General features: G+C 52.1%; 1 protein-coding gene across 1 annotated transcript in view; it reads left to right on the top strand.

The window, feature by feature from the left end:
- CACNA1B (calcium voltage-gated channel subunit alpha1 B) overlaps positions 1-13,518 on the top strand; it is a 203,806-nt gene that overhangs the window by 85,285 nt on the left and 105,003 nt on the right. Inside the window, 2 exon segments of the mRNA XM_038767811.1 lie at positions 6,469-6,572; positions 11,571-11,686. Of these exon segments, the coding sequence (XP_038623739.1) occupies positions 6,469-6,572; positions 11,571-11,686 (220 nt within the window).

Here is a 13,518-nt window from a genome sequence, read left to right as displayed (position 1 = left end):
TCGCCCGGATTCAGTGTTTGACAGGCACCTGTTCCTCTTATATAGGAATGTAGCCTGGTTGATGTTGGGCATCCTCTCAACAGTGGGGACTGGGGAATCAATCAATCGATCGTATTTATTGAGAGTGTTACTGGGTGCAGGGTATGGAGGAAAGGAGACGCGGCCCAGCCTAGAAGAAAGAGCAAGGACTTGGGTTCTCATCCTGCTGTGTGACCTTGGGCAAGTCACTTCATCTCTCTGGGCTTCAGTTACCTCACCTGTAAAATGGGGGTTAAGACTGGGAGCCCCATGTGGGACAGGGACTGGGTTCAACTGGTAGCACTTAGTACATAGTAGCACTGGCACATAGTAAGTGTTTAACAAATACCATTAAAAAATCCACAAGGGCGTTGACAGCATTCCCTGAGGGAGTCTGTAATAATAATAATAATAATAATAATAATAATAATAATAATAATAATAATAATAATAATTTGGGTATTTGTTAAGCGCTTTCTATGTGCCAAGCACTGTTCTAAGCACTGGGGGAGATACAAGGTAATCAGGTTGTCCCACATGGGGCTCACAGTCTTAATCCCCATTTTGCAGATGAGGGAACTGAGGCCCAGAAAAGTTAAGTGACTTGCCCAAAGTCGCACACTGATAAGTGGTGGAGCCAGGATTAGAACCCATTTCCTCTGACTCCCAAGCCCGCGCACTTTCCACTGAGCCAGGCTGCTTCTCTAATAATGTTGGTATTTGTTCAGCGCTTACTGTGTGCCGGGCACTGCTCTAAGCGCTGGAGGAGATACAAGGTAATCAGGTTGTCCCACGTGGGGCTCACACTCTTCATCCCCATTTTCCAGATGAGGTCACTGAGGCAAAGAGAAGTGAAGTGACTTGCCCAAGGTCACACAGCAGACAAGTGGCAGGGCTGGGATTCGAACCCATGACCTCTGACTCCCAAGCCTGGGCTCTTTCCAGTGAGCCCTCTAAGCACTGGATACTCACCTCCACCTCAGTCTTACAGCACTTAGGTACTTCTGGCATTAATTTTCATGGCTGTCTCCCCCTGTAGACTGTAAGCTCCTCGTGGGCAGGGAACCATTCTACCACCTCCGTCGTATTCTACTCTCCCGAGTGCTTAGGGCAGTGCTCTGCACACAGCACATGCTCAATAATAGGATCGATTGATTGACCCCTTGACCCAAGTTCCGATCCCGGGTCCACCCCTTGTCTGCCGTGTGACCTCGGGCGGTTCCCTTCCCTTCTCTGGGCCTCAGTTACCTCTTCTGCAAAATGGGGATTAAGCCAGTGACCCCCACGTGGGGCAGGGACTGAATCCGACCCGATTACCTTGGATCTACCCCAGCGCTTACCATCAGCAGCAGCACCATGATTATCTGTAAAATGGGGATTAAGACAGCGAGCCCTAGGTGGGAAAGGGACTGCGTCCATCCTAATTAACTTGTATGTACCCCAGAGCCTGGCACATAATAATAATAATAATAATAATAATAATAATAATAATGGCATTTATTAAGCGCTTACTATGTGCAAAGCACTGTTCTAAGCGCTGGGGGGATACAAGGTGATCAGGTTGCCCCACAGGGGGCTCACAGTCAATCCCCATTTTACAGATGAGGGAACTGAGGCCCAGAGAAGTTAAGTGACTTGCCCAAGGTCACACAGCTGGCAAATGGCGGAGCCAGGATTTGAACCCATGACCACTGACTCCAAAGCCCGGGCTCTTTCCATTGAGCCACGCTACTAAGCGCTTGGGGAGTACAAGTCGGTGATATATAGAGACGGGCCCTACCCAAAAAGGGGGAGACACACAACAAAACAAGACACGTAGACAGGTGTCAAATGTTTGAGCTCCGAAGGGGACTCCCCCCGGCCGTTTCAGCAGGGATCTGGATGAGAGAGGGTGGCACGGCGGGGCCCGGGCCCTCCCTGCGGCTCACTCACATAGTAAGCACTTAATGAATACCATTTTGAAAAGGGGGTGAGGGGGGAAAGATGGGTTGCCCTTGCCCCCCCTCACCAGAGGAAGTAGGAGACAAAGTGTTAACCAGAAACGTGGCCCGGTGGCCGGCCTGGAATTCTGAACTAAAATGCCTATTAGGGGACGGGGTGGGGGTGAATGAGAAGGATCTGGTGAAGGGAGTGGATTGTCGGGGCTGATTAGGGGAACAGAGATAATGGGGAGCCACAAAAGCCTTAATGACTGGCTTCGCTGTGCATTTGGGCTGCCTCTCTCTGGGGACCACAAAGAAGCCGCTACCAGAAAGAAACCTTCCACAAAAGACAGACCCTAAAAATAGCTACTTTGTCAGCGCTATCCAGGGCAGACCCCACCCAGACTGCAGAGCCATTCCTCGTCCAGGGGGCTCAGCACGGCCTCTCCCCTCCCCTCATCACCCCTGGTGTCTTGCCAGTCGGACCTCGAAAGGTGGAAGGGAGTCTCTGAGCCAAGAGTTGGTTTTTTGGCAGCCCGGGGCATCCCGCTGCTTGTGGGCCCTCAAACCGGCCGAGAGAGGGGCCGTCCAAAGAAGCCCCAGGGGGGACGGCCGAAATCTACATTTTCCGAAGCATGGGTTGGTGTTAAGCGCTTACTGCGCGCTGTACTAAGCGCTGGGGTAGATCCAAGCTAACCAGGAGGTCAGACACAGTTGCCAACTTGTACTTCCCAAGCGCCTAGTCCAGTGCTCTGCACACAGTAAGTGCCCAATAAATACAATTGAATGAATGAATGAATGAATGTCCCACCAGGGGCTCACAGTCTCAATGCCCGTTTTACAGAAGAGGGAACTGAGGTCCCGAGAAGTGAAGTGACTTGCCCAAGGTCCCACAGCAGGCAAGCGAACTGTGAGCCTTGTGGAGGACGGGGACTGTGTCCAACCTGATTCACTGGAATCTAGCCCAGCGCTTAGAACAGTGCTTGACACAGAGTAAGCACTTTAACCAATACAATCAGCCGGCCAGTCAATCATATTTATTGAGCACTTGCCGTGTGCGGACCACTGTACTGAGCGCTTTGGCGAGTACAATACAACAGTGAACAGACATCTTCCCTGCCCACAATGAACTTACAGGCTAGAGGGGGAGACAGACATGAATATAAATAAATTATATAATGATAATAATAATAATAACTCTAACGAAGATCTGACCACTGCACGTGGCACTAAAAGAATCACTTCCCGGGCCCTCAGTGTTCCACTTCTGCTTTTAGCCAAAACTCAGTCATTCAATCGTATTTATTGAGCGTTAACTGCGTGCAGAGCTCGGTACTGAGCACTTGGAAAGTACAGTTCAGCAACAGAGAGAGACAATCCTGCCTGCAATGGGCTCACAGTCTAGAACGGGGGAGACAGGCATCAAAACAAGTAAACAGGCATTAATTATAAATAAATGGAATTAGAGATATGTACATATATGCACAAGTGCTGTGGGGCAGGGAGAGGGGTTAGAGCAAAGGGAGGAAGTCGAGGCAATGGGGAGGGGGAGCTGAGGAAAAAAGCAGGGCTTAGTCTGGGAACTCAGGCATCCTACCACCCAATCTGGCCTCCTTTCCCCCCCACCCCCCCAATCAATCAATAAATGGTATTTATTGAGCGCTTACTAGAGCCCCTTGTTGGGTAGGAAGCGTCTCTTTAGGTTGCCGACTTGTACTTCCCAAGCGCTTAGTCCAGTGCTGTGCACACAGTAAGCGCTCAATAAATACGATTGAATGAATGAATGAATGAATGCAGAGCACTGTACAGCGTGCTTGGGAGAGGACAGTACAACAGAATTAACAAACAGAACCCCAGCCCATAACAAGGGAACAATCTAGGGGGGAGACAGACCTTAAATATGAATAAATAAGTCATTTATTGTAGATCATTTCAAGATATGCACGGAAGTGCTGTGGGGTTGGAGATGGGGAGCCGGGGTGGGAGGGTACCAATTTCTTGGGGCCGCCGATCTGGTCTCCAAGGAGAGTGGAAGAGATGGCTTCATTTTTGCAGCAGGCAGGCCCAACTGTGACTCAGCAGGGGAGTGTGAAGTTGCTTATTCAATTAAAAGGACTTTATTTTCCTGCCTCTTCACCCTCCCCGGGGTGGGCCGAATCCTCAGTTGATTGATGACAACAGGGAAGCTCTCTGCAAGCTTCCTGAACCCGTGCAGAGATACAAGATAATCAAGTAGGACACAGTCCCTGCCCCACACGGGGCTCCAGAGGTCCCTGGATGGATTAAATGATCTCTGGGAACCCCACCAGCGCTTAGAACAGTGCTTTGCACATAGTAAGCGCTTAACAAATGCCATTATTATTATTATTATTATCCTGTTCAGGGAGTCTTTCCCCATTCTCCCCCTCTGGACTGGAAGCTCATCATCATCATCAATCGTATTTATTGAGCGCTTACTATGTGCAGAGCACTGTACTAAGCGCTTGGGAAGTACAAATTGGCAACATATAGGGACAGTCCCTACCCAACAGTGGGCTCACAGTCTAAAAGGGGGAAACAGACAACAAAACCAAACATACTAACAAAATAAAATAAATAGGATAGATATGTACAAGTAAAATAAATAAATAAATAGAGTAATAAATATGTACAAACATATATACATATATACAGGTGCTGTGGGGAAGGGAAGGAGGTAAGATGGGGGGGATGGAGAGGGGGACGAGGGGGAGAGGAAGGAAGGGGCTCAGTCTGGGAAGGCCTCCTGGAGGAGGTGAGCTCTCAGCAGCTCATCGTGGGCAGGGAACGTGTCTACCAACTCTGTTCTGTTTCCCTCTCCCAAGCGCTTCTGGCTTGGGAATCGGAAGGACCTGGGTTCTAATCCCGGCTCCGCCGTTTGTCTGCTGCGGGACCTTGGGCGGGCCGCCTCGTTTCTCTGGGCCTCGGGTCCCTCACCTGTAAAATGGGATTGAGACTCGGAGCCCCATATGGGACGGGGAGTGCGTCCGACCGACCTCCTGATTAGCTTATACCCACCCCAGCGCTCAGTACAGTGCCTGGCACATAGTAAACGTTTAACAAGTCCCCCCGCCCCCCAAAAAACAAACAAAAAAAATATGGTCGGGCCAGGCGGGGGAGAGAAGGCAGTGGGAATGCCTTGGGTCCCCGAAAGTAACCTATTCATTATCTCTTTTCCGAGAACCTCAGAGCTTCCCAAACATTAATTAAGCCTCCTAAGGACTCCATTTGGGTTTAATCACGACCGTGCAGGCGGAGGAGCGGATCGGTTAAACACACACAGCCCGGAGCCGAACGGCCCAAACTCCCGGAGGGGTCGGAGAGGGAATCCAGGGATAATAATGGTGCTATTTGTTAAGCGCTTCCAATGTGCCAGGCTCTGCACTAAGCTCTGGGGTGGCTAGGAGCAGATCGGGTTGGACACAGCCCCTGTCCCACGTGGGGCTCACAGTCTCAATCCCCATTTTACAGATGAGAGAACTGAGGAAGTTCTAAACCCACCTCTGAGTGGCTAGAGCCCGGGCCCGGGAGTCAGAAGGACCTGGGTTCTAATCCTCCCTCTGCCGCTTGTCTGCTGGGTCACCTTGGACAAGTCCTTAGAGAAGCAGTGTGGCTCAGTGGAAAGAGCCCGGGGTTTGGAGGGAGAGGTCACGGGGTCAAATACCTGGCTCTGCCCATTGTCAGCTGTGTGACTTTGGGCAGGTCACTTCACTTCTCTGGGCCTCAGTTCGCGCATCTGTAAAATGAGGATTAAGACTGTGAGCCCCCCGTGGGACAACCTGATCGCCTTGTAAGCTCCCGAGCGCTTAGAACAGTGCTTTGCACGTAGTAAACGCTTAATAAATGCCACTATTATTATTATTATTATGTCACTTGGCTTTTCTGGGCCTCAGTGACCTCATCTGTAGAACGGGGATTAAGACTGTGAGCCCATTGTGGAACAGAGACTGTGTCCAACCTGATTGCCTTGGATCTACCACAGCACTTAAAACAGTGCTTGGCACATAGTAAGTGCTTCATATGTACCACAGTGATTATTCTTTCCTTCCTCCCTCTCCCTAGGATCTAACCTCTGCAGTGGCAATCAGTCAATCAAGGATATTTATTGAGCACTGACTGTGTGCAGAGCACTGGACTAAGCGCTTGGGAGAGGACAGCAGAGTTTGCAGACACGTCCCCCGCCCACAACGAGCTGACAGTCTAGAGACTGTCACGATACAGTAGAATCGGTAGGACTCCATCCCTGCCCTCCAGGAGCTTCCAGTCTAGCGGAGCTTACGATCCAGTGGGAGCGTTTGCTGGACGGTTCTTCTCCTGGTTCGGGGGCTGGGAGGATGGATCCCCAAACAGCCCCCGAGGAAGAGGAGTGACGGAGAGGACTCCGGCCGTCCCCCCACCCCAACTTCCCAACCCCGGGATGACAGGAGAGATGTGATGGTTTGTGGGAAGAATCTAATTGTTCTTTTCCCTCTTCCCCCTCCTCCCCACTGTCCTTCCTTCTTCTTTCCAGACCAACGACGCTGCCGGGAACACCTGGAATTGGCTCTACTTCATCCCGCTCATCATCATCGGGTCCTTCTTCATGCTCAACCTGGTGCTGGGTGTTCTATCCGGGTAAGACGGGAACCGCATCCTGTGCCCCGCCATCCCCGGTGGAGGGAGAGACCCCGGCAGGTCATGGGTCGGTCGCTCCGGCCCCGAAGGACCTGTGCTGTACTCAGCGCTTAGTACAGTGCCCTGCATAGAGTAAGCGCTTCACAAATACCAAAAAACCTGTCAGACACCAAAGCCCTGGGTCTCCCTTCCGCTCGGCCTCAGGGCCGTGTTGCGGAAGCCTTCAATGAGGCCGTGGTCTTTAGAGCCGGCCCCTCCGTGCCCACATTTCTGGGGGTGGGGGGTCACTCGAGCTCCGGGGTTGAGGAGAAATCTAGCCGAGGATGCGGCCGGCTGCGGGAGGAACACTCGGTAACCCAAGGGTTTCTGGGGCACGGAGTCCTAATAACGCCAACGAGGAAATGTTTCTAGACCGGCATTTGTAATTGTGCTGAGCAGAAAAGCGGCGGGGCCTAGTGGAGACAGCCTGGGCTTGGGAGTCAGAAGGACCTGGCTTCTAATAACGGCTCTGCTGCTTGTCTGCTGTGTCACCTTGGGCAAGTCACTTCACTTCTCTCAGTTTCCTCATCTGTAAGATGAGGATTAAGACCGTGAGCCATATGTGGGACAGGGACTATGTCCGACCCGCTTAGCTTGTATCTGCCTCAGCGCTTAGCATGGTGCCTGGCACACAATAAGTGTTTAACAAATACCACAATTCTCCTTCTCCTCCTCTTCTTCCTCCTTCTCCTCCTCCTCCTCCTCCTCCTCCTCCTCCTCCTTTTCCTTTCCTTTTCCTTTCCTTTTCCTTCTCCTCCTCCTTCTTGTAGAACTACAGACCTCTGGGTAGCGAGCCTGTAGCCAGGAGTCCCTTCTGACCCCTCACAGCCACTAACCACTAGCCTCCTGCCCGCTGTCGGTGCTCTTATTACCTCTCACGGGAGGAGAGGCAGGAGCTCATTGTAGTCAGGGAGTGCGTCTGTTCACTGTTCAGTCACCCTCTCCCAAGCACTTAGTACCATGCTCTCTGCACATGGTAAGCGCTCAGTAAATACTATTGACTGACTGGCAGACTGAGCTGGGCTCCTCTTCTCCCAGAAGAACAGTAGGAAGCGCTTAGGCACTTTTCCTCACGTTTTCCTATCTTCTCCAGGTGGGGAATGGGGTTGAGAGCATGGGGGTTCAAATCCCGGCTCCGCCAATTATCAGCAGTGTGACTTTGGGCCAGTCACTTGATTCTCTGTGCCTCAGTTCCTTCATCTGTAAAATGGGGATGAAGACTGTGAGCCCCCCCCACCCCCCCCCCGTGGGACAACCTGATCACCTTGTAACCTCCCCAGCACTTAGAACAGTGCTTTGCGCATAGTAAGCGCTTAATAAATGCCATCATCATTATTATTATTATCCCCCGCCCAAAATGTCAATGCTCCTGCCTCTGGACCTCCTTTCCTCTTTCTTCCCAGTCCCCTCACCCCCCAGATCCCTGGCCTGCAGGAAGCCACCCCGATGCCCATTAAGATGTCCCAATGCCCTCTTGACTATAAACTCCTTGCGGGCCGGGAATGTATCTGTTTATTGTTGTACTGTATTCTCCCAAGTGCTTAGCAAAGTGCTCTGCACAGTGGCCTTGGGCAAGTCCCTTCACTTCTCTGTGCCTCAGTTGCCTCATGTGTAAAATGGGGATTGAGACTGTGAGCCCCACATGGGGCAGGGACTGTATCCAACTTGATTTGCCTGTATCCACCCCAGCACTTAGTACAGTGCCCGGCACATAGTAAGCGCTAAACAAATACCACAGTTACTAAACATACGATCGACTGACATTAAGATACCACTGAGCCGGCAGGAAGCTAGTGCCGAGGAAAGACGCCCCAGAACGGTTGCCAGCTTGTTCCCGGCCCGGCCAGGTGCCGGGATCGTGATTCCGTGAGGCGTCCCTCCGCCCGGTTCCCCTAAATGCCCCCCTCTCCTCGCTGCCCGGCCGCGCCAACGGGGACGGCGGCGACATCTCGGCTGGGATGGATGGAGCCGGGCTGGCACCCGGGGAGATTGATGCGGCCGTTAATAGTGGCCAGTACCGGTACCAGCTGGGCCCGCCGTGCTCTTTGGCCAGACGGGACTCTGGGATCAACTGGCCCCGCGCTGACCCGGACACCAGAGAGACTCCCTAGGCGGGGACCGGGCAGGGGAGAGGATGATGCTCTCTGGGGGTGCCCCGGGGGGTCAACGATCCTGGCAGAACAGGGGTCTCACAGTGAGGCTCCGTGCCTGCGGACCCTTCCGTTCTCAGAAGGCCGCTGAGCCAGACTTCCAGATGAGTCTCGAAATGCTCCCAGCCCAGCCCCGACTGGAGATGCCGAAAATAATAATAATAATAATAATGATGGCATTTATTAAGCACTTACTCTGTGCAAAGCACTGTTCTAAGCGCCGGGGAGGTTACAAGGTGATCAGGTTGTCCCACGGGGGGGGCTCACAGTCTTCATCCCCATTTGTCCAGATGAGGGAACTGAGGCCCAGAGAAGAAGTGACTTGCCCAAAGTCACACAGCTGACAAGTGGCAGAGGCGGGATTTGAACCCATGACCTCGGACTCCAAAGCCCAGGCTCTTTCCACTGAGCCACGCTGCTTCTCAATAATAAGTAAAGGGAAACCACCATCTTTACCCAGGGATCGAGGCAGTTAGGCAGTCATGTGCCTTCACCGTCCCTCACAGAAGCTTCCCATGCTCTCCAGCAGTTTTAAAGCAGTAAATCACCTGTCCCCCGTTGCCGCTCTCTTACTACAACCCAGGCCGCGCACTTGGTTCCTCTAACGCCAACCTACTCACTGTACCTCGATCTCGTCTATCTCGCTGCCAACCTCCCACGTCCTGCCCTGGGCCTGGGACTTCCTCCCTCCTCATAGCCGACTGCCAATTCCTGTCCCCACCTTCAAAGTCTTAGTGAAGGCTCATCTCTTCCAAGAGGCCTTCCCCGACTGAGCCCTCATTTCCTCTCCTCCGGCTCCCTTCCGCATCACCCTTGGATTTGGATTTGCCCCCTTTATTCACCTCACACTCAGCTCCTCGGTGGACAAGTGGCAGAGCTGGGATTAGAACCCTTGACCTCTGACTCCCATGCCTGTGCTCCAATCACTACGCCATAATAATAATAATAATAATAATAATGGTAATAACAATATTTGCTAAGTTCTTACTATGTGTCAAGCACTGTACTAAGCACTAGGGTAGGTACAAGATAATCCAGTCCCACGTGGGGCTCATGGTCTAAGTAGGCGAGGAGAAAATGTATTGAGTCCTCAGCCTGCAAATAATAATAATAATGGCATTTGTTAAGCACTTACTATGTACAAGGCACTGTTCTAAGCACTTGGGGGGTACAAGGTGATCAGGTTGTCCCACGTGGGCTCGCAGTCTTAATCCCCATTTTACAGATGAGGTAACTGAGGCTCGGAGAAGTGAAGTGACTTGCCCAAGGTCACACAGCTGACGACAATTGGCGGAGCCGGGATTTGAACCCATGACCTCGGACTCCAAAGCCCGGGCTCTTTCCACTGAGCCACGCTGCTTCTCCTGATGAGGGAACTGAGGCATAGAGGCATAGAGAATAATAATAATAATGGCATTTATTAAGCACTTACCATGTGCAAAGCACTGTTCTAAGCGCTGGGGAGGTTACAAGGTGATCAGGTTGTCCCACAGGGGGCTCACGGTCTTAACTCCCATTTTCCAGATGAGGGAACTGAGGCCCAGAGAAGGGAATTGACTTGCCCAAAGTCACACAGCTGACAAGTGGCAAAGTTCAGCCATGAACTCTGACTCCAAAGCCCGGGCTCTTTCCACTGAGCCACTCTGCTTCTCAAGTGAAGTGACTTGCCTCAGGTCACTCAATAGACAAGGGGAGGAGTAGGAATTAGAACTCAGATCCTCTGACCCCAAGGTCCAGGCTCTAGCCACCTGCCCATGCTGCTTTTTCTGCTAATGGGGCTGGGTCCAGAGACAGGGTCTCTTGACCCTTCCTCTCTCCACCCCATGGCCACTGATTTTGGGAAGGGCCCGCGGAAGCCTGGGATCCCAGCGCTCTCCCCACCGACTTTTCCGCCTCTCGGAGGAGTTGGAAGAAAAATCAAGAAAGCACCCGGCGGCGGCGCCTGCCCTCTCCAACATGCCCCCGCCCTGTGTCGCTCTGAATAATTCAGGCCTCGGCAGATTCCGACTTTGTTCTCTCCTCGCAGAGCCACTAAACCCCGGGTCCCCTGAAGGGCAGGATGGAGGGGGCCGGCCGGGATGAGAAGCTGGCTCTGTGGGGTCTCTGCTGTCTCACAGCCGACTCTTGACCCCCCTCCCGCCAGCCCGGGTCCGCCACAGGAGCCGATGGGATTCATTCATTCATTCAGTCATATTTATTGAGCGCTTACTGTGTGCAGAGCACTGGACTACGCACTTGGGAAATACAGAGGACTATTATTTAAGCAGCAGGGCCGAGTGGAAAGAGCCCAGGCCTGGGAGTCGGAGGACCTGGGTTCTAATTCTGACCGCGCCCCTTGTCTGCTAGGTGACCTTGGGCAAGCTCTGTGCCTCAGTTACCTCATCTGTAAAATGGGGATTAAGACCGTGAGCCCTACGGGGGACAACCTACTTACCTTGTGTCAACCCCAGAGCTTAGAACAGTTCTTGGTACATAGTAAGCGCTTAACCAAGAGCCCACTGTTGGGTAGGGACTGTCTCTATATGTTGCCAATTTGTACTTCCCAAGCGCTTAGTACAGTGCTCTGCACACAGTAAGCACTCAATAAATGCGATTGATGATGATGATGATGATCATCGTTATTATTACTATGGGGTTGTCTGTGGGTACCATCCACGCCCATGTGGGGAGGGCCAGGGTGCAGGGGTGACCAGTCTCCGCTCCCCCCCGTTACCTCTCCCCAGAGCCGGGGATGGGGCCTGGGGCCCGCCACTCCCCCCGTCCCCCATCCTCTCTGACCCCATCCCCTCTCTCTGCCCCTCCCGCCCAGTGAATTCGCCAAAGAACGCGAGAGGGTGGAGAATCGCCGGGCCTTCCTCAAACTCCGCAGGCAACAGCAGATCGAGCGAGAGCTCAACGGCTACTTGGAGTGGATCTTCAAAGCGGGTAAGAAAGCGGGGCTCCCCGGGAGCGGCAGTGGGGGGGCAACGGTTGTGGACCCTCAAAGGGGATAAGTTGAGCCCGTGCCAACCTCATTCTGCACCCTCTATTTTACCCATCCATGGTATTTATTGAATGCTCACTACGTGCAGAGCACCGTACTAAGCACTTGGGAGAGTACAAGCAGCGTGGCTCAGTGGAAAGAGCCCGGGCTTTGGAGTCAGAGGTCATGGGCTCAAATCCCGGCTCCACCAATTGTCAGCTGGGTGACCTTGGGCAAGTCACTTCACTTCTCTGGGGCCTCAGTTACCTCATCTGGAAAATGGGGGTGAAGACTGTGAGACCCCCCGTGGGACAACCTGATCACCTTGTAACTGCTCCAGCACTTAGAACAGTGCTTTGCACATAGTAAGCGCTTAATAAATGCCATCATCATCATCATTATTAGTAGTACAATAAAATTAGCGGATATGTTCCCTGCCTATAACACGCTTAGAGTCTCAAGTGCTCAGCAGTACTTATTAAGCAGCTTGTGGGCAGGGAATATGTCTGTTTGCTGTTATATTGTACTCTCCCAAGTGCTTAGTACACTGGAAGCGCTCAGTAAATGTGATTGACTGACTGATGTGCCCAGCACTGTACTAAGGGCCAGGGTTGATGATAATAACAAAAACTGTGGGACTTAGGCATTTACTCTGTGCCAGCCACTGTACCAAGCGCTGAGGTGGATACAAGCCAATCAGGTCGGACACAGTCCCTGTCCCACATGGGGCTGACAGTCTTCATCCCCATTCTGCAGGTGAAGGAACTGAGGCACAGAGAATTGAAGTGACTCGCTCAAGTTCCCACAGCAGACAAGCAGCGGAGCCGAGATTAGAACCCAGGTCCTTCTGACTCCCGGGCCCGGGCTCTAACCACCTGGCCATGCTGCTTCTACATGAGAGAGAGGCAGAGAGAAAGTGGGAGAGAGACAGGGAGAAAGAGAGAAAGAAAGGGAGGGAGAGAAAGAAGTGGCCATGCTGCTTCACCATGATGCAAGATAACTAGGGTAGACGCAGTCCTTCCCCAAAATATGGCTCCCAGTGTTAAATGGAGGGAAAACAGGCATTGAATCCCTATTATATCACCAACCCCCACTTACCACCTAGGTAAATTACTTTCTATTACTTCCTGCAATTTCTAACTGAACTTTACTTTGATGTCTCTCCCTCACTACATAATAATAATAATGGTATTTGTTAAGCGCTGACTCTGTGTCAGGCACTGTACTGAGCGCTGGTGTGGATACAAGCAAATCGGGCTGGGCACCATCCCTGTCCCCGCCATGGGGCGAACAGCCTTAATCCCCATTTTAAAGATGAGGTAACTGAGGCCCAGAGAAGTGAAGTGGCTTGCCCAGGGTCACACAGCAGACAAGTTGCGGAGCCGGGATTGTAAATTCCTTGAGGGCAGGGATCAAGTCTAGCCGTATTGGACTCTCCTAAACATTCAGTACAGTACTCGGCACACATTTAGCGTTCAATAAATACCGGGTATTGATTGCAGTGCCCTGCATCCAGCAGATGCTCAATCAGTTAGGATTGATTGATTACGGGAATGTGTCTGCTAACTGGTGTACTGTACTCTCCCAAGCGCTTAGTACAGGGCAGAGGCACATAGTAAGCACTCACTAAATACCGCTGAAGGATCGATTACCACATCCTTTCCTGCCCCCAATTTTCTGAGATTTGAGAAAACTGAAGGCACATTCCAACCCTGACGAGATTTGCCAAGTGCGAAGAGGAAGCTCAAGTTACAAAACCACTGACTTCTCTCCCCCGGTTACTGCTCTTAAATCG

Source organism: Tachyglossus aculeatus, chromosome 27, assembly GCF_015852505.1.
Source record: "Tachyglossus aculeatus isolate mTacAcu1 chromosome 27, mTacAcu1.pri, whole genome shotgun sequence".
Classification (NCBI taxonomy): domain Eukaryota; kingdom Metazoa; phylum Chordata; class Mammalia; order Monotremata; family Tachyglossidae; genus Tachyglossus; species Tachyglossus aculeatus.
This window is presented reverse-complemented; position numbering and strand designations above follow the sequence as displayed.